Source organism: Ictidomys tridecemlineatus, chromosome 3 (genome assembly GCF_052094955.1).
Source record: "Ictidomys tridecemlineatus isolate mIctTri1 chromosome 3, mIctTri1.hap1, whole genome shotgun sequence".
NCBI classification, from domain to species: Eukaryota; Metazoa; Chordata; class Mammalia; order Rodentia; family Sciuridae; genus Ictidomys; species Ictidomys tridecemlineatus.
In genome coordinates this window covers 81,201,558-81,222,949 of record NC_135479.1, presented here as the reverse complement: position 1 = coordinate 81,222,949, position 21,392 = coordinate 81,201,558, and the positions used below count along the sequence as shown (strand labels likewise).

General features: G+C 45.6%; 1 protein-coding gene across 2 annotated transcripts in view; it reads left to right on the top strand.

Annotated features, from left to right (window-relative positions):
* Slco2a1 (solute carrier organic anion transporter family member 2A1) overlaps nt 1–21,392 on the top strand; it is an 86,928-nt gene that overhangs the window by 34,656 nt on the left and 30,880 nt on the right. For both annotated transcript variants that reach the window (XM_040269817.2, XM_078043340.1), the window contains exons 3-4: nt 6,707–6,844; nt 10,524–10,686. In XM_040269817.2, the coding sequence (XP_040125751.2) occupies nt 6,707–6,844; nt 10,524–10,686 (301 nt within the window). The remainder of the gene's footprint in view (nt 1–6,706; nt 6,845–10,523; nt 10,687–21,392) is intronic.

Sequence of the window (21,392 nt, the reverse complement as noted above, 5' to 3'; positions counted from 1 at the left end):
CTAAAATTGCTTTTATTTTTTTAAATACATGACAGCAGAATGCATCAGAATTCTTATTACACATACAGAACACAATTTTTTATATCTCTGTATATAAAGTAAGTTTGAGTTTGGGTGAGTGTAAACTATACCTATGTAAATACCACCATTATAAAAATATAGATTATTCCCTCCACACCAGAAAGTTCCTTGGGCCAGTTGCAATTCTTCAACCTTTTATTTTGAGTTAGAAATATGCAAAAGTGATTTAGGATTGAACCAAGTTAAGTGTGTTGGGGATAAAACTGGCAAATGCTCTTCTGTGCCTTGGGAATTATGTGGCTTATGGAATGAGCTGCGTCATAGGGGACGTTTTTAAATGATGGAGGACAGATCCTTGACAATCTGAGCCTCGCAGGTGGCTTTTCTGATGGCTAAGTCCTGTGAGTGTGGGTCAACAGAATACTCTAAAACGCTTGCCCACTTGAGAAAGACTGAACCCCCATCATGAACCAGTACTGCTCCAAGCACTGGGAATTTTTTGTCCTAAGAAGCACCTGTCATCTTTCCTCCATGAAGTCAATATGCCGGTGGGGGCCAGAGGTGGATAAAGGAGAAATCAAATGCATGATGTAATCTTAGGAAGCAATAAATGCCCAGAAAAAGAAAGTAGAATGAGGAGATAGAAAATGATAGTGTGCTATTTTAAAGAAGGTAAGGCAGCCCATGTAACACACCATTTGTTTTCCTTTTGCAAGGAAATCACAGGCTGGGTTAGGGTTGTGGCTCAGTGGTAGAGCACTTGCCTCACATGTGTGAGGCACTGGGTTCAATTCTCAGCACCTCATATAAATAAATGAATAAAATAAAGTCCATCAACAACTAAAAAGAAAAAGAAAGAAATCACAGGATCCAAATAAGCTACTTCTAAATGGGACATATTATCTTTCCCTAAAGTAAATTCTGCAGAGTTCTAGTATCCATAAAATACGAGGGGAATAGTGGTGGTGGTTGGGGGGGGGGGTTACGTAGTTAAAGAAGTATGGGGAACCTGGGTGTCGTGGCTCATGTCTGTGGTCCTATAAGCCAGGATCTGAAACTCCAAAATCCAAACCATCAAAAATCAGAGCACTGAATTGCCTGAGTGACAGTGTAGGGGATCTTTTTCTGCTTTCTCCAATCCATCTATATTAATACTTTGAAACCTATGTCCTTGAGGGATGGGTTTTTATCTCTTCTGCCCCATATTGAGTATTCCTTACTCTGTCTCTGACTGGCCATATAGTGGGTATTTGATTTGAGCAGCCTGGGTCATGTAATCCACATTACACAGTTTTTGAGGTCATGACTGTGACCTTGAAGAGCCCTGGCCAGAAAGTTCTGTTGAACCATTCATCTACTGCTGTCTCATTTCCAAGCATTCCTCCCCGCCACCCATAGTCATATATCTGATCTCTGTGTCTATACCTGGGGTCCACATCCACTCCAGCACCTCTGCTAGGCCACCCATGAGATATGCAGACTTGATAGGGCTGTAGTGACCCACCGGTGGAAATAAGGTTGGCCTGTAAGGGGGTTGGGGGTGAGTGGGGAGGAAAGGTGTCAGCTGATTCTTGTTGGAGTCTTCCACCTAGCAGCTTGGGGAATTTCTGTACTTACAGGAAATTTTTAAAATCTATCTTTCAGGAAAAAATATGAGATAGATATTCTCTTGCACTATCCCCATCTACCTCTCATGAGACTGTTGAGGAAGCGAGTAGAGATTAGTAACTGCTGTTAATTCATTACTAAACTGGATGGAAGGAGAATGGTCTTTTCTGAGGTCAGTGCTTAGAAACTCGAGTGCTCCAAAACTGATCTCATCTCCACAGAAGCTCTTCTTCCATGGTCCTGTGTCCAGCATAGCTTTGCCTCTTTCTGGCCATCATGATAGAAACTCAATCACCTCTCTTCCTCCACCAGGAATCAGTATCAATTCAGCCTCTGCAGGAGGCCCTGATCTGCCCTCCCTACATGCCCACTGCCCTGGCGAGGCCTTGGATCCAGCCATCATTGTCTTTCCTCCGCTGTTATGATGGTCCTCACTCCTCTGCTGGATGCCACATGCTGAGTCTTCATGTGCCTCTGTGAAGTCAGCAACAGGATGCTTAGGATTGTCAGAAGCAACCTCGAACTTGTCACGCAACTGAGCACTGTGCTGGGTACGGGGGTTCCTGAAAGCCAGGGGGAGCAATCCAGATAACAAAGGGGAAGATAATTCTGTACAGACTGTGAGCAAAGGCACAGTGTGTGTGCTCTGGGGACCTTTGAGAGTATAACCTTGATGGTGTCTGAGGAGCAAAGTGGATAGCAGGTGTTGCTGGTCTCCAAAGCTTAGGGCTTCAGTCAGTGACAGCTCTTGGTTTCCTGGCAACCTACAATGGGTACAGGGCTCAGTGGGGGTAGCTCATTTCTGTTTTAATTGGCATCAGAAGCTGGGACTGGAATCATTTGAAGGCTCATTCAGTCATATGTCTGACAGTGAACTCTGACCAAGAGCTGAAATCTTAGCCGGAGTTGCCAGTTGAACACCAACTTATGGGCTCCCCACAAGTAAAGAAGATGGGGCTTCCTAACAGTGTCTGAGTTCTAAGGATTCTAAGAGAGAATGGGTCATGCATTCTCTACCCATGTTTAGGACCAAGCCTCAGAAGTTACAAAGTTCTACTCTGCTTCATTCTCCTCATTAGAAGCAAGTAGCCAGGTGGCTCATACTTAAAGAGACAGAACATATACCCTGCCTCTTTGTGGCATGTCATTGGCATGTTATAAGAGGTGCATGTGGATGGGAGATATTGGTATGGCCATCTTTGCAAAATATGATTAACTTCAGCAGGGGACAGAACCAAAGAGGTAGGCAGGCAGGGGATTTTTTATTTTTGCTACCAGGGATAGAACCCAGCAATGCTCAATACTGAACTGCATCCCCAGCCCTTTTTAAAAATTATTTTTATTTTGAGGCAGGGTCTCACTAAGTTGTTTAGGGCCTTGTTAAGTTGCCGAGGCTGGCTTTGAACCTGCAATCCTCCTGCCTCAGCTTCTGGAGTGTCTGGGATTATAGGTGTGGGCCACCACACCTGCCATGGGCATTGGTTTTCATTTACAGGAAGTGGGAGCCAGTGAGACATGTTTATTTGGATGTGACCTGCTCTTATTTTCCCTCGAGAAAGCTCTCCTGGAGGTGGTTTGGTGGAAAATTTGGAGGGATCAGACAGGAGGCATGTGAGAGGTATTGCAGTAATCCAGGTGAGACATAGTGAGGGCCTGAGCCAAGGCATGCACCTGGACATGAGGGAGGAGCTGAATACGACAATCTAAGATACAGAAATCTGGCAATGGAGTGAATGTTAGGGGAATGAAAACCATTGCTCTTGGAAGATATGGTGGCCCACACCTGTAATCCCAGGGACTCTGGAAGCTGAGGCAGGAGGATCGATCGCAGGTTCAAAGCCAACCTCAGCAACTTCACAAGGTCCTAAATGTGTCCAGGGGATTCGTGGGAAGCTGAGTGAAGGTGACGGGAAATGAAGGGAAAAGAGTAGAGGTCTGTGGGGGAAGGCCATGAGTCCATCTGGCAAGTCATTATTCTGAGGAGTCCGAGAACCTAAGGTGGAGCTGTCCAACAGATAGTAAATGCACCTGAGTACAGAGCTCTGGGGAAAGTTCTGGAATAAAAACTGAGATTTGAGTGCCATCATTCTAGTGGCAAATGCCATTGCAAAAAGGGTCCATGTCCAGAGAAGGAGACTGCAGAGTTTGGGGGACATTAACCTTTAGAGGATGGCCAGAGGAGAAGGACCTGGAAAGGAATTAAAGATCACATTGCCTCTTTCCCAAGTCTTTCCTAGACCAGAGAATTGAATGTGCTTGGTGTCCTGTGCCTGTGGAAAATGATCAGGCTAACAAATACCATCACCTTCACCATCACCTCTCATCAACACCACCTTCCCATCACCATCACCATGACCTTAACCTCCCCGCCCTATCACCATCACCTTCACCTTCACCATCACCATCACCTTCACCACCAGCATCACCATCAACTCCTCATCACCATCACCTTCACCTTCACCTTCACCATCACCATCACCATCACCATCACCTTCACCTTCACCTTCACCACCAGCATCACCATCAACTCCACATCATCATCACCTTCACCTTCATCTTCACCACCAGCATCACCATCAACTCCTCATCACCATCACCTTCACCTTCTCATTCACCACCAGCATCACCATCAACTCCACATCATCATCACCTTCACCTTCATCTTCACCACCAGCATCACCATCAACTCCACATCATCATCACCTTCACCTTCACCTTCACCACCAGCATCACCATCAACTCCACATCATCATCACCTTCACCTTCATCTTCACCACCAGCATCACCATCAACTCCTCATCACCATCACCTTCACCTTCTCATTCACCACCAGCATCACCTTCTCTTCCCCATCACCATAACCATTGCTTTCATCATGGCTGTCACTCTCCCATTACTAACACCACCACCTCCACTGCTGCAGGGCCTAGCCTTGGGTCCGGAGGAATGCTTATCTTGCTCATTGTGCAGCAGGGAAGTCCTAACTTAGAACGCTATGTTTTGGGACAAAGTGCTGTCAGAACACTGGTAAGCACAATTTCCTCGTTCCTTTGACAAGAAGTCATTCCCCTGTTGGTGTAGGGTTGGGCTATGTGGCAGTTTCTGGACTTCCTTAAGATGATATGTATATATCATGTCTGGCCTATCATGACTGTTATACGTAACCTGGCACATACCTGCTACAAAAGCCATTCTTGCTGCACAATAAAGCAGATGCTGTTCTCTGAAGCCATTTCCGCAGTGGTTCCTCCACTCCCCTGAGCTCCCCACATTTGATGTTGGAGCATTAAGTGCCTCAGCACTTCACCATCATCAGCATTTGCTATTTTTCCATAATCTGTTCTAGAGTTCTTGTCTCTCCTTTTGCCCACAGTTGCAGCTCCTGTAGATTCTGCTTTTCACTTTCTAATCCTCCACACATCACCCTCTGCACAGATAGTTAGAGCCAGGACTTGTCCTCTAGTCCAGTGATTGTAACACATGTTGCAACAATCATAATGACACTCCACCCTTCCCTGGAGCAAAAGCATGAGCCAGAAGGGTACCTTCCACTGACCACTTAGGAACTGAGACTCCTGGCCTAGAACCCATTCATGTCTGACCCAATAGCTGAGAACCCAGGAGGGCCTGGACTGTTAGAAATACTGGGTGTCATGAGAAATCAGACACATACTTGGAAGTAGCTCGGCAAGGCAAAATTTACTTCTGCAGAAGGGTGTGCTACTGAACAAAGTCTGGCAAGCAAACACCTGCTTTTATCTATAACATAGCACTGCCCCTTGCTGTGATAGGAGAGATGCAGGGTTACAATCTAAGAGGTTGGCTAATTTTAAAATTGGGGAAGGCAAAGGGAAGGGTTATAGTTACAATTGGATACAGGTTTAGAAGCTTAAAATGGCTAGTTGGGTTATTTAAAGAAATCCATAGGCCATGGTGCTATTGTGTAACTTTCCATTCTGATCTATTTCCCCTCTGGCTGCCTTTCTTACATCCCAATTTTACATTTAAGGATAAATACTATATTCTGATAATGGACCACCAGAGTTTCTATGTCTTAGCCTGGAGCTAAGAATGCCCTCAAACCCCTCGCCCACCTGCCTGATTTACATCTGTCCTCAGGAACCATGGAATTCACATTTACTCAGTACTTACAGGACAAGGTACATGGGATACAGTGACAAATGGCCTCAGTCCCTTCCCTAAGACCTTGATCATTCTTCCAGAAAGGAACAACTACAACCATAGATGTTAGAATCTGTAAACAAGTCAGGATAGCGTCTGGCATTTTGCCCGGGGGAGTGGTTTATGAGGTGGCGCCAGCGAGCCATTAAGTGTGGAGATTCCTTATTGGTTGACTGTATCTAGTTTATGTTAATTAAGATAAGCTGTGTGGAATGTATATATACCCCTTCTGTCCTGCAATAAACGGCTCCCACTCCTGCTGTATCAATCTACACAAGTTGCTCGTCACCTCCCGGTTATTTTGCTGCAGACAGACTGCAGCACATAGATACCCCGGTAAAGGGCCAAGATAGGCCTAACAAGAAGCCATAACAAGTTTGGATGTGAAGGGACAGTTATTCAAACTGGGTGGTACATCATGGTGCCTTATTGAAGACATTAGAGATGGTCCTTGGAGACTGGGTATTGGGGATGGAGGACAGGTCAGGAGAAGTGGATCTGGAATTTGTACATGCTCCTGGGAGTGAGCTGAATTAGATGGGGTTGGGGGGGGTGCGGCTTTAGCCCTCACAGGGCACAGGAGGAAGTCAGCCCGGCAGCCCATGGGGCACTGAGGACAACTCAAGGTGGTGAATGCCCTAGATGTCGGGCTGATAAGTCGAGCCTTTCCCTGGAGGATGTCTTTCCTGTGGAGCAAGATATGCTATAGTGATGGAGGCATTTCACCATCAGGACCTCCCAATGAACTAAATGTCCCCGTGTAACAGATGTGGAAACAGAGGCCTGCCCACCGGGCCTCACCCCGGAGGCCCCAGCATGGAAGGCTGGGGGGGGGGGCGTGCCAGGCCTCTGTGTGTGCAGGCCTCACGGGCTGTTCATTGTCTGTTCCCCACAGGTGTTCGTGCTCTGCCACGGCCTCCTGCAGCTCTGCCAGCTCCTGTACAGTGCCTACTTCAAGAGCAGCCTCACCACCATCGAGAAGCGCTTTGGGCTCTCCAGTTCTTCCTCGGGTCTCATTTCCAGTTTGAACGAGGTGAGCAGGAGATACCGGGCCATCAGCTCCCCCTTGTACACCCCCCTGATCATAGGAAGCAGGAGGAGCAGAATAGGGGATTGGGGACTGGGGGCTGGAGGCTGGGGTGCACCTAGGGCTCAGGCCTCTCTCTGTATCAGGACACAGAAGGTATCCTCCTAAAGTTGGCCTTTGACTTAATACCCTGGCATGTGTTGGCCTCACTCATGACAGACAGCAAGGAAGACAAGTCTCTGACATTTGTGTCACCACAGTCCTATCTGGCCCTTGGCACTGGCACATAGTGAGTGAATAGACCACAGGCCTTTTTCTTTTTTTTTTTTTAATATTTATTTATTTATTAGTTGTTGGCGGACACAACATCTTTGTTGGTATGTGGTGCTGGAGGATCGAGCCCGGGCCGCACGCATGCCAGGCGAGCGCGCTACCGCTTGAGCCACATCCCCAGCCCCAGGCCTCTTTCTTACTAAGTCTGGACCCTGCCTCTGGATCCTTCTCGGCACAGTGTTCTAGTGTTCCCAACACCCCTCTACGAATCAGAACCAGAGCTGGCACGGAAGGCAAATTCTCTTTTCCAGCTCAGCCCCCAAAACCGGCCAATCTATCATCTGCCATGGCTGTTTTCACCCATATTGTCCCTGAGCTTGGAAAAAAAGTGTGGGTCCAGGAACAATTAGAGTTTTCAAGGGGCAGGGAGTAGCTGGCTGGGATACAATAAAGGGTCTGTTTAAGACAGCAGGCTGGTGAGGCACATTAGGGTGTCATATTGCCCCAGAGCTATCATTCATTCAATCCAGATGAAAATGTCTTAACCACTAAATCTCCCCTTCCCCAAACTGCAAGAATCTGACTTCACGTCGTGCCCATGGGTACAACTCGAAACAAATACCACCAAAGTATTTGTTGTAAAGAGTTCATTCTTCAGACCTACTGTGTGTGTCTGTGTGTGGCCATATGTCTAAGTATTGTGTGTCGCTGTGTGTGTGTACTTGTGTGTGTCTGTTATTCTGTATATATTTGTGTCTGTGTGACAGTATTTGTGTGTGACTATTCAAGTATCTGTGTATATATTTGTGTGTGTGACTATATATACACAGATACTTGAATAGTCACATACAAATACTGTGTGTGACTGTATATGTCTATGTGTATCTATAGCTAGTCTCTGTGTGTGACTGTATATGTCTAGTGTATCTATATCTATGGGTGTCTGAGGATTTATGTGTAACTATGTGTCTATTTGTGCATGACAGTGTGTATGATTGTGTGTATGTCTACATCTGTGTCTGGAAGTCATGATTTATGTGTGGGACTGTGTGTATCTGTACTTGTATGTTTTCATGTCTTGTGTGTGACTATGTGTCTCTGTGTATATTTGTGTGTGATTGTGTGTATCTGTGTATCTGTGAGTAACTGGGGATTTGTGTGGGACTATGTGTGTGGCTGTGTATTTGTGTGTGTGTGTCCTGTGTGTGCCCACATCTGTGGGTTCTGAGGATTTGTGTATGACTAGGTGTGTGTCTTTGTGTATGTTTGTGAGGCCTGGGGGGTGTGAGAAGAAGCCAACCTGGTACAGGGGAGGGGGAGGCCATCTGTGGTGTGGCCTGTGTGGTCTGTATGAGGCTTCAGGATGCAGCTCACAGCCTCAGAAACCTTCTTGGGGCAGACGTGAAGTGAAGGGGCATTGGCTGGGCATGAAGTTCAGGGGCAGTAGGAGGGGCTCCTTGAACAAGAGCCATGGGAGTCTTGGCGCTGGGAAGCAGCGGCTCTTCTTGTGTCCTCTACCAGCCAGGGCTGTGGAACCAAGGTGAACAGGAGCCCAGAGCCCCCTGCCCTCAACGCCTGTCACTAGAGCTGTGGGGGCTCTTGGGCTTGAGACACGGCAGAGCAGGATGTGCTACTAATGGGCTTTGTGACAGCTCTAGGTGGCCCCCCAGCTCCTCTTGGAGCTGTCCCAGGGGCACTCCAGGGCTGGGGGCTGAGGCCTAAGGACCTCTTCTTGGCATGCACAGCTGCAATTTCAGGAATTTTCTAGAAGGGAAGAGGACTTCTTTCAAAGGGACTGTGCTACTGAAGATGAGTTTGACAGCAAGGTCCTAAGCCAGCATCAGCCATAACACCTGAGGAGGTGTGCCCTGGGAGAGGCCAGAGGACTTGTGCCGCCTGGTGGCCACCACTTGTCCGTTCTCCCTGAGTCCTCTTTGGGGCCTTCGCCCACTCTCACACAGGCCTTTTCAAGTCAGCCTCAGTTAGCATAGCCAAAATGGCCTGACAATTGCATATTCTATGGGGAAGCAAGAAGCAAAGACAGGACATCCAAGAAGCCAAGAATAAAGCGCTTTTTCCAGAGGCAGGTTTCAGAATGTTCTAGAACTCCTCCCCCCTGCAGGGGCTGGAGCAGCTTCTGCTGAGGCTGCCTCCTCATGCACCTTCACATCCTCCTCTGGGTATCACAGCCTTGTACTCTTGGCTGTGCTATAAGCTCCACACAGCGCATCCTCCTCTTAAGGAGCCTCCATGTGCCCGTTAGTGCCTTCACTGGCTCAACTCATATTAATGGGCACCAACTGTGTGTCAAACCCCATGTTGGGAGGTAGGAATGAACAGAGGGACAAAAATCAAAAGATTAATGGAATCTCTCGTTACAAAGATAAAGCATCTGGTAGATAAGATGATTATAAGTGAAGAAAAATCGTTGAGGCCAGGTGCAGTGGCTCATGCCTGTAATCCCAGCGCCTCAGGAGGCTGAGGCAGGAGGATCTCAAGGAGCATCTCAAGTTTGACCTTGCTGTCAAACTCATCTTCAGCAGCACAGTCCCTCTGAAAGAAGTCCTCTTCCCTTCTAGAAAATTCCTGAAATTGCAGCTGTGCATGCCAGCTTCAGCAACTTAGCAAGGCCCTAAGCAACACAGTGAGACTCTGGCTCTGAATAAAATACAAAATGGTGCTGGGGATGTGGCTCAGAGGTTGAGCGCCCCTGAATTCAATCCCTGGTATCCTCTCCCTGCAAAAAAAGATAGTTGTGGGATCAAAGTGGTGGGTAAGAGAGGGGGCTAGGGCAGACAGCACTTGTCCCACAAGAAGCCAACGACTCTAATGAAGCCTAGACACTTTAAAGGCAGGCCTAGTTCAAGCCACTTCCTGACCTCGTTATGGTAGGCCTGGTATTAATATCCTTCTGTCATTAGTATGATGAGAGTTGTGTGGTTACATGAGCTAATGCTTACTGCTCGGTAGTCATTCTGTCTACCAAAGTCCTTGGCTCCTTTTGTTAGATCCTGATTGGGTGTTTAGTTGGGGAACACGTACTTTTCCTAGGAGTCAATCAGAATTGGAGACTCACTTAGATCTTGCCCCAAAAGATTGGTCCTATGATGGTTGGTGTTTAGCCTGGGGCTCTTCGTGTCTTCCAAGAATGACTTCCCTAGCACTGGTCTGGAAGGTGGAGGCTGGGATGGGTTTTGGACAAAAGGGAAAACTGAGGCTGCGCATGTGTGGCTGGGGGGTCGGGGTGGGGGAAGGCTTTCAGGACTGGCTGGGGGATCTCTGCTGGGGCTCCTGGCTGGAGTTGGAGGAGCCTCTTCCCTCTCCAGTCTTCCGGGTGAGGTGTGGTCACGTCTCCTGTGGGGTGGGTGAGGACGGGATCTGTGGCTCACCGGGCCCTTCCGTTCCTCTGCAGATCAGCAATGCCATCCTCATCATCTTCGTCAGCTACTTTGGCAGCCGGGTGCACCGTCCACGACTGATCGGCATTGGGGGTCTCCTCCTGGCTGCTGGTGCCTTTGTCCTCACCCTGCCACACTTCCTCTCGGAGCCCTACCAGTACACCTCGGTCAGCGTTGGTGAGTGGCCTCTGACCCCTGCCTCACAGGGAGGAGCAACAGAGAGATCTGCTGGAGGGGTGGTGGTGGATACCATAGGGGCCATGAAAAGATTTGCAAATCTTCTTCCAATAAAGAGCTTGTATTCAGAGTTTGGAATGAACTTTGAATATTATGCATTTATATATATTTATATTTTAATAAAACACAACAAGTAACCCAATTTAAAAGTAGGCAGAGGGCTTGAACCAGAGTTTTCTTGACTTTAATTGATTGGTTTCTCCATAATGCTTATCTGAAGCTCAGAACACACCAAAGTATGTAAATATAGATTTTTTACCCTAGATGCATTGAGTAGTTGTTCCAAGCCCTGTTTGTTGAGGATGGAGCATGCAGCCCCCACCACCTTCGTATGACTCCTGAGGCTCCATTGCCAGAAATGACCCAAACTTCACCTGCCTGAGGACACTCATGAACAGTGCCCATGATAATAATTGGAGGAAATAGAGTCCAACACCAATCATAATGAGATATGGGCATTTCTTGATATTTAATGGCACTTCCTTTCATTTGAACATGTGTCTATCATTCTTTAGGTGACATTGCATTTCTATAGTGCATGCATTTGTTCCCCTGGACACTAGTGAAGAGCAGAGAAAAGGTATAAGTTAAGGATTCACAGATGTCCAGTGACTTCCCCCAAGGACCAGTTGGTTAAGGGGGGAGAGAGAGAGAGAGAGAGAGAGAGAGAGAGAGAGAGAGAGAGAGAGAGAGAGAGAGGCAGGCTTAGGTCTCTTGACTCTTGAAGAAATGCTCCTTCTAGGATTTGCACCTCTCCTTGGTGAGATATCCGGGCCAGGATGAGATGGGTAGAGTTTACATGATTCATAAGCATTGTATTAAATGGTACTAAATTTGCCCAAGAACTGATCCCTTTTTAAAAAGTTATTCTATTTTTCATATGAAAAAATTCAAAGCATAGCAAAGTAAATAATGTGACACATATCTACGTATTGAGCATCAAGATTTAGTGGTTTTCCTTCAGAACTTAAAAAAAATAACTGTATTAAGATTTACTTCACATGGCATATAATTCATCCATCTTAAGTGCCTAATTTAATTAATTTTGATATACTACATTATTTTTTCTAAACTTTGATAAGATGAACATAATATAAAATTTGCTGTCTTAACCATTCAGTGTTCTTAAACACATTCTAAATGTTGTCCAAGCACCCCTGAAAATATTTCCAAAATATTTCCAAAATATTTTTGTGGCTCCAAAAAAAAAATTCTGTGTCCATAAGCAATATCTCTCCACTCCCATCCCCAGAGCCTGCTCACCTCTCATCCACTTGCTGCCTCTATGCATTTGTCAAGTCTAGATATTTCAGGTAAAAGGGGAGTCATACAATACTTATCCTTTGTGCCTATCTTATTTCATTTAGCATCATGTTTTCAAGATTTATCCATGTGGTAGAATAGATCAGATTTATTCCATCATGATTGAGTATATTTTGTTGATGTATATGACACATTTTATTTATGCAGCCATCTGTTGGTAGACACTTGGTATTTTTTGGTCAGCTTTTTCATCACTGTGACCAAAAGACCTCACAAGAAAAACTTAGAGGAGGTCAAGTTTATTTTGGCTCATGGTTTCAGAGGTCTCAGTCCATAGATGGCAGAATTTGTTGCTCTGGGACCAAGGCAGGATTTCATGGCGGAAGGTTGTGGTAGAAGACATGGATCCAGAAAGCAGAGAGAGAGATCCGCTCACCAGGGACAAAACATAATCTCCAAAGGCACAACCCCAGTGACCTACCTTCTCCAGCCATACCCACCTGCCTACAGTTATCGCCCAGTTAATCCATCAGTGGATTAATCCACAAAGATTAGGCTACATCTCATAATCTAATTATTCCACCTCTGAAAATTCTTGCACTGTCTCACACATGCACTTTTGGAAGACATCTCATATGTAAACCATAACACTGGGGTTGTCAGACACCTCCTTTTAAAAAGAAAGTTAGCTGTTCCCTTCCTCCCTCGCCTCTCCCCCATGGCTAGATGCTGGCCTGTAGCTGGTGTTCTTAAGCCACTGCTGATCTGTGTACCTACTGTTCCTCCTTCTAGTGTCCTACTTCTTTAGACCTGGTTTTCTTCCCTACTGGCTTATTAGTTACCTTACATTTAAAATTTTTAATAAATTTATTATGCAAGAAAATTGACTTTTTGCTGGAGGTAGACTAGATGGCTATAAATTTCAATATATTTATAGATTCAAGTAACAATCACCATAGTCAGGGTCCCTCCCTACCAGTTCCATTGCCCCCCCACATTCCATTCTGCTATTCCTTTATACTCACTCTCCCCAGACCTACAACCTCTATTCTGCTTCTGTCATTTCAGATTTATGGCTTTGAGAATATCATGTAAGTGGAAGCCCCCAGCATGTAACCTTTGAAATTCATCCCAGTTGATCCATGTATCAATAGCTTCCTCCTTTTTATTCCTGACATACTTTGCATGGATGTTCCTCAGTTTATCCACTCACCTAATGAAAGACACTTGGAGTGTGTCCAGTTTGTAGCCATTATTAACAGAGTTGTTATGAGTCTTTGTGTACAGGTTTTTGTAGGACTGTAGGTTTATGAGGTGAAACATTGTTTCCTGTGCTGTTTGTTATCCAGATGTCATCTTTGGTGAATTGTTTATTCAAGCCTTCAACCCATTGTTAAATGCGATTTTTTTTATTGTTGATTTTGAGAGTTTGTTATAAATTATGGCTACTTCTTTACTGGATATGAGATTTGCAGATATTTTCCGTATATCCTTGGCTTTTCCTTTATATCCTTTTAATAGTATCATTTGTAGAACAAAAGTTTTAAATTTTGATGAAGTCCAATTTATCTTTTTTCTAAATTTTATTTTATGACTTGTGCCCAGGGTGCTGCCTTTAAGAACTCTGCCAACTTCAGGACTCAACATGTTTTCTAAAGGTGTACCAGTTTTACATTTACATTTAGATCTGTGATCAATTCTCATTTAAATTTTTATAGCGTTTCTTTTTTTTTAGTTTTTCCTTTTAGTGTTTATCAAATTGGATCAACACCATTTGTTGAAAAATCCTCTTTCCTACATAAAATTATTTTTGGACCATTATCAATAAATTGACTTGAGCCAGGGACACAGATCAGTAGCAGAGCACTTGCCTCCTATGCACAAAGTCCTGGATTTCATACACAGCAATGCCCCCCAAAAGGATCATATTCATGTGGGTCAGTTTCTGTATTTTCTATTCCACGTTATTGATCCATGTGTCCTATCTTCTCCAATATCACAAGGTCTTTCTTACTGATGTTTCATAGTACATCTCCAACTTCATTATTTTTCAAAATTGTTTTACCTATTTTAATTCATTTGTCTATCCATATACATTTTAAAATTAGTTTGTCTGTACTTAAAAGAAAAATCCTTCTGGAATTTTTTTATAATTCCAGATCAATTTGAGGACAAATTGGCATGCTTATTATGCCAGGTCTACTTACCTGTGAACACAATATACTTCACCATTTTTCTTAAATTTAACATTGAGCTTGATTTAGCAAACTCTGAAGTTGATCTATTCTTCAAGAGAATAAGATAAGAATCCTAGGATATTTTGATGCCCCTGTTCTTTCCTATCTTCTTTTATGGCTGAATAGAATTTTAGTTCCATCTGTATTTAATCTCCATAGTGGTCATTAGTATTTTTATTATATTGTTACATATGAATAAGTTGATGTTTATTTATATTTACCCACAAGTTTGCCGGGTTTTTTGTTCAGCGTTGCTTTTTGTATTTCACCCTTCCTGCTAATTCAATTTTCTTTCTCCTAAGTATGTCCTTTAATGCTTCTTTCAGGTAGGCCCATGAGTGAGAAAATCTCCTTTTATCTTAAAATGTGCCAATTTTATCTTTGTTCTTGAATTATAGTTTAGCTACAAACTATATAACTGTATATTAAATAAATACAAACTTTTAAATTAATGGTTATTTCTCCTAAGTGCTTTGAAGATAACATACCTACCTGTCTTTTGGCATTTCTTGATGGTGTTGGGACTGCTAATTATCATTCCTTTTTAGGTATGCCATATTTTCTATCTAGTTGTATTTAAGAGTTTTTGTCTTTTCTTTGTTGTTCTGCATGTCTACCATAAGGTATCTGAGTATGGGTTTATTTTTATTCGTCTATTTGAAAGTTCATGGTGCTGTTTTTCTGGAGATTAGGCTTGAAGATTAGGGTTTTTTTTTTTAATTCTGAAAAATGCTAAGCCAAAAATGCTCCTAATGTCACACCATTTTTTTCCCCTGTCCTTTCTTTAAATTCCTTCTACAAATGTATGTTGGTCATTTAATTTCTGGCCTTATTGTCCTTTGATCTCTCTTATATACTTTTCAGTGCTTTGTTCACCTCCACTGTACCCTGGGTGATTTCCTTCAAGCAGGTCTTTCTGATTCTTTAGCCTCTCTTTAGCTTTCTTAGTGTCAAGTCTATCCTTTACATTGTGAATTTTAATAACTCTATTTGGCTAGTTTCTCAAAGTTCATATGATGGTTTTGCAAATCTTTCTGCCCTGATTTCATGATTTCTTGGTGTTTTCCTTATGATTTCTAATTTTTTAAAATGTTTTCAATTATTTTAAATATGTTTATTTTACGGTCATCTTTTTCCAGTTTTGCTACTGGCTCAAGTTTGGGGAATGTTAATCCTCCTGCTGATTAGTGTCTGCTTGCTCTTGTTCATGGCAAACCATCTCTTTGTATGGTCTACAGTGTTTGACCATGGAGCCATTTACAGTGGCATTTTTTTTTTCCCTCTGAAGAAATTGTTTGTGGCCAGGGTTGGGAAATAGTTCTACTGAGTGACTCTGTGCCTGTGTGTGCATTTCCTCAGCACCCTAGGAACATTGCGCTTTGGAGTTCATGTTATATGACTTTGTTAGCTTGGGAGAAATTTGCACTTGTTTTAAGGGAAGTAGGGAGGAGGAAGTAGCTGTGGTTTGACGATGAACAGCAGTGAGATGCCCAGTCTGCAAATGCTCATCCTTAGTCCCCTGGAGTGGAGTTAAACGTGTCTGGGGATGAGTGAGCCACTCAGGGATGTGCTGAGGGAATAACTGATTCTGGTTTGCTTAAATACAAAGTTCTTGTAGAAGTCAAGTATGTAAGGCTGGGGTTGTGACTCAGTGGTAGAATGCTTGTCTAGCACATGCAAGGCACTGAGTTTGATCCCCAGCACCACATAAAAATAAATAAAAATAAACAAAATAGAGATATTGTGTCCATCTACAACTAACAATATTTTTTTAAAAAGTCAGATGTATAGAACATGTTCAAGAAATGAATCACTTGGAAGGATAGATGGGATTCCTCTGTATGTTTTGAGACCTGTGCTGGAGGGAGATAGGTAGCTGGATTGGGAAAAGGATGGAGCAGAGACAGGGATGTCTCACGACAAAATGTCTGATGCATTCTGGTCCTGCAAATCTGTTCTCCACCTCTCCGTAAATCACTAGTGCGCTAGTCATTTCCCTTAAGAACATTCTGGTCTTGGGTCTATTTGGACCGTTTCAAGGCTGAGTCCTTCTTCCAGTGAGCAGAGAACGACAGAACTGAGCCAATGGCTCTTGCCCCATGAGTCCTTCCACCCCCTCAGTCTGGACAAGGAGTTGGAGGCCAGCTCTCGAGGAGAGAGTCAGGACAGGACTTTCCCCAGAGCAAGAAGACAGGGCTAATGAAATTAGCCAGGGAGCCGAGGGGAGGCTTCCTGCCAGACACCACACACCCGTAGCCTGCTCAGCCTCACAGACTGGCTCCCCACGGCCTAGGCCCAGATCCCAGTGGCCTTTGCTTTGCAGAGCAGCCATGGGAAGGTGGTTAGAGAGGGGCCCCACTCTGTTCCTTGTTAGTGACGGTCAGTTGGTTTGGGTTCAGCTCACCCAGCTCAGAAGAAAACATTCTGCCAGTTCAGCCTCAACCTCAGTGGTCTTAGCCAAAATCATCCGAGAGAGGACGCGAAGTGGGTGTGAGAAGGGCCATCGCTTCTCCTGCAGGGTGGCAGGGGGTGTCCACAGGCCAGGAGAGTGGACTGTTGATCACTGTTGCTCTTTTTGTGCAAATTCTAATTGCAAGAAGGGGGCATGATGTCTTGCTCGCCAGAGCTGGGATCAGAGCAACAGCTGGAAATGCTCAGGGCTGGGCTACCTTCAGAGCATCTTCCTGGTTCCAAGTGCTAGGAATGAGCAGGACTCTGGCCCAGAAAGCACATCTGTGGGATCTAGGTGGGGCTGTGCACTGGGTGCCAGCGTGCATCATATGTGCAAATGAAAAATATTCATCAAAATTCCCTTCATGGGAAAAGTCTGACATGTGACTCTTACTTCAAATGTATGCTTATGGGAACTTTAGTTTTGAATTGTGTGAGTTCATCAAAAATAAGCACATTTCATTAAAATGCAACACCCTGAACGTTGGTGCGAGTCTGAACTGGCTTCTGGAGCTGGGCTTTGAGATTCCCTGACGGTGTGGCTTTGGGCCACTACCCCGCTTCCTCCTTGCCGAGTCTCACTCAATTCCTCCCTGCATCCATATGCTTAACCAGTGGCTGGCACAGGCATAATCGTGAATGGGTGGCTCTTGTTCCTGGTGGTGGGGACAATGCATGTGTGCTGTTTGGATAAGTTAGTAACTGCTCAGGATCCCAAATGAGAAAGCGCCCTGCTTCCTGGGAAGAGCTGAGTACAATAGTCCTAGCCCTGGGATTGGGGGCATCTGAAGGGGGCTTCTCTCTGATCCTCGGCTCTGGTCTGGAGGAAGGCCCTTCCCTGGGCATGGTCGCTGCTGCATCCTCATATGTGAAGCCATGGGATTTCTTTATGCTCTTTTGCTCTATGCCCAGATTCTCAGGTTGGTGCAATCTGGTGATGTTTGTTGGTAGAGCAAAAACAGGACATTCTAGTCCTAGCTCAGCCACACTCACCATTTCTCCTTAGAGAAGTTACTTTGCCTTTCTCAGTCTATTTCCTTACCTGTAGAATGGGAACAATAATATCTTCGCTTTCACTATGATCTGAGAGTAAAATTAAAATGAGCTGGGTGTGGTGACACACACCTTCATCCCAGTGGCTTGGGAGGCCGAGACAGAAGGATAGAAAGTTCAAAGCCAACCTCAGCAACTTAATGAGGCCCTAAGCAACTTAGCAAGACCCTGTCTCAGAATCAAATATAAGGGCTGAAGATGTGGCTCAATGCTTAAGCACCCCTGGGTTCAATCCTTGTTACCAAATAAATATATGAAACAAGTAACATATGTGAAGTGCCTGGCTCATATTAGCTCTCCAGCACGTTTCCATGTGCCAGCCCTTGTGGTATTTGAATTCTGTTCTGCATAAGTAATGGCCCACAGCCCTATACTATATGTGCTTACCACCGATTTCTTCCCCCTTGGAACAAAGCTGCCCCAGAAAGAAACATGGGAAATGAAGTCTAACTCCCATGTTTTAGGAAAAGAAATTAAAGAAGGGCTGAGCATTGCGGGAATCAAGGAGACCTTTAACAACTAATTGCTAATTTTAAAAAGGCCACGCAGACATTTATGGATATTTAGATTTTCTAAATGTCAGTGGGGTCCGGAAATGTGCCCTGGCGCCTTTCTGAGAGAGACTGGTTACCCAGCCAAAGCCTCCAAGCCCACTCCTGGAAGGCACGGAGAGGTTTTCCTAGGCGGGCAACAGGCCAGCGGAGACCAGTTCTCCCAGGAGATAAGAGAAGGGTCTTCGGAAACCAGCGTCTGGCGTCTGGCGGGAGTAGGTGTAACCTGTGAAAGATCCCAAGGCCAAGTCCAGAGGGAAGTCCACCCCCACAGACAATGGATGCTGCAAGCAGGAAGCTTCCTCCCTCCTCCCTCCCCCCCAGGTGCAGCAGGAAGAGGGAGTGGGGATTGTATTTTTGGAGCAGCCAAGAAAAGAAAAAGAAGAGTCACTTTCTAGTTCTTTATTCAGGAAGCTGCCAGTCCCCATGCTGTGGTCACCCATCCCAAGGCTGTCCCTGGGAAGAAGCCTGGTGGGAAGGCCTTGGGATCCTGAGTGACTAGGTCCCTTCCTTGGTGAACAACACACAGCCCCCAGTCCCCAAAGCAGAATCCATTCCCTAAACCTTGTGAGCCATACAGGGTTCTTGAGCTGAGGGAACACGGCTCTGGGAAATTTCAGGAGGTGAAACCCACCTGCAGGTGAAATGAATATATTAGTAAGTCCCAGAGGAAAGTGAAGGGCACCCCCTAAGCTAGGCAGTGTGAGTGCTTTGCTGGTGCACAGGTGTGTGATGATCGGGGTGTTTCTACAGGTAGGAAGCTAAACATGGTGGTGGTAGTGGTGGTGGGTGCGTGGTGTACATGAGATGCAAGGATGGGTGGACATGCACAGGATGGGCTGGAGAGATGGCTGGGGGTGCGCCGAGGTGGGGGCCTATGTGAGGGGGAGAGAGAGAAGCGAATCCACTGCAGGATGAGCAGGTGGGTGGTCAGCGTGGGAGTTGTCCAACCCGACCCGTTGGATCTATTTAACCTGAAATGGAAGAGAAAATAAACAAGAAGGAAAAAAAAAATCACAAGACACATGGGTGTTATTAATTCAGCTGAAAGAAAAATAGCCCTGAACAGATGAGCAGAACAAAACCTAATGAGATTTGATATGGAACTTTTTTTTTTTTTTTAAATGCACGGTGTAGGAAAGGGTAGAAATAAACGTGGAAAAGTGATAGAAAACAGGAGGCAGCTATGTTGAACATCAAAGGCGAAAAAGTAAAGTCCTCAAGGGCTGGATGGAGACCCCGCTCGTCTCCAGGGTAGTGAAATAGCAGCCTCTCCACAGCCCAGGGCAGTTGATCTAGTTGACTTTCCTTCACGGTCTTTGAATGTCTGTTTTTCTGACAAGTCACAGCCCCTCTCAGCTGGCTTGATCTCCTGGGCCTGAGGCACAGTCCTGGGGGACCCCTGAGCCTCACTCCCCTCCTTTTTCTGGTCCCCCAGGTGTGTCTACCTGATTTTCTTGCTCGGGAATGAGGCAGGAAAGCAGGCCTGCTTTAGGTCAAGGGTCTTGGAGCCAAGCTACGGCCCTCTCCTCCAGCAAGAGCCGCTTCTCAGGGAAGGCTGGTGGGTCTTGTGTCGTGGGCCCGGCTAAGGTAGTGAGAGGGTCTCGTTGGGAGCCAGCATCCAGGGTGGAAAGGAGGACAGCTCACTATTCTGGTGCCTTTCCCCTCTTCTTGGCCTGGGGCCCTGGGGGAGAAGAGGTCTCAGCAGGGGAACACCTGCCTGGACAAGACCTCTGTTTGAATCTGTTTCATGCATGATATGTCTCCAAATACTCTGATTTCAGAAAGATTTTACTGGCTGATGTGTTTAAAAACCACTGAATCAGACCAGGAGTCGACATTTCCGGTAAAGTGCCACCAGGAATGCTGGGTAGTAAATATTTCAGGCTTGCCCACCATGAGGTCTCTGAAACGCCTCAGCAGTGCCTTGGTGGCACGAAAGTTTCCCCTGACCATAGTGAAACAAATGGTCTAGATGTGTTCCCACAAAACATTTGGGCACAAACAGGCTGGGGACCAAGGTTAGCCCACAGGGCATAGTTTGCCAGCCACTAGACCAGACAGTTCTCAAGATTAGGCAGGTCCACTGCAGCTGCTGGACAGCCAGAGCCAAATCCGAAAGGTGAAGGACCCGCCAGCCTGGATCATGGAGACAAGTTCCCCTTTTCCCCCCAAGTGTGAACTCCTTTTCTTAGGTCTCTCCTAACATATTCCATGGGTGCCGGGTCTGCCTCCTAGAACCATCCAGAACAAGCCCAGCAGCCCACAGCTACAACAGCCATCATATGGCCCAGAGTTTTTTGTTTGTTTGTTTCTTTCTTTCTTTTTGCAGTACTTATGGTCCTGTGCATGCTTGGCAAGTGTTCTACCACTGAGCTACATCCCCCAGCCCCTTCGATTTTTTTTCTTTTGAGACCCCGTCTTGCTAAGTTGCCTAGACTGGCCCTGAACCTGTGATACTCTTGCCTCAGCCTCCCCAGTCGTCAGGATCACAGGCATGCGCCACTGCACCCAGCAAGTCGGTGCTGACTTGGCTTCACTCCCTTCTCTCATCCTTATGGAATGAGGCTTCAGGCCCATGGGGACCAGGCTGCAGGGAAATGGTGCCCTCAGGGTGGCCTCCCTGGGAAGAAGACAGAGTCCTAATGCAGACTGAAATTAGGAACACGTGATCGAGAGGACCAGGGACTTGTCCCCACAAACCCTTCCAATTGCTGACTAGCTGACTTCTTTGAAGTTAAAGTAAGGCTTTGTATTTTACCCCCGTAAGAGTCATACTCCTTGCTTGGACCTCCCCCCCCTCATTTTTTAGTGGTGCATTATAATTATACATAATAGTGGGATTCATTATGCCTGATCACACATGCAGATCACATAATTTTCTCAATCTCATTGCCCCGTACCTCCCCTTTCCCTCCCCTCCTTCCTCCCTCCCTCCCGATGATCCCCTTCCTCTACTCTATTGGTCTTCTATTTTTGTGTGATCTGCCCCCTGTCCACCTTTTTTATTATATATTTCTTGGGTTCTTCTTTTTTTTTTTTCATTTGTTTGTCCCACCCACTAGCTTCCTCATTAGAGAGAAAACATTTC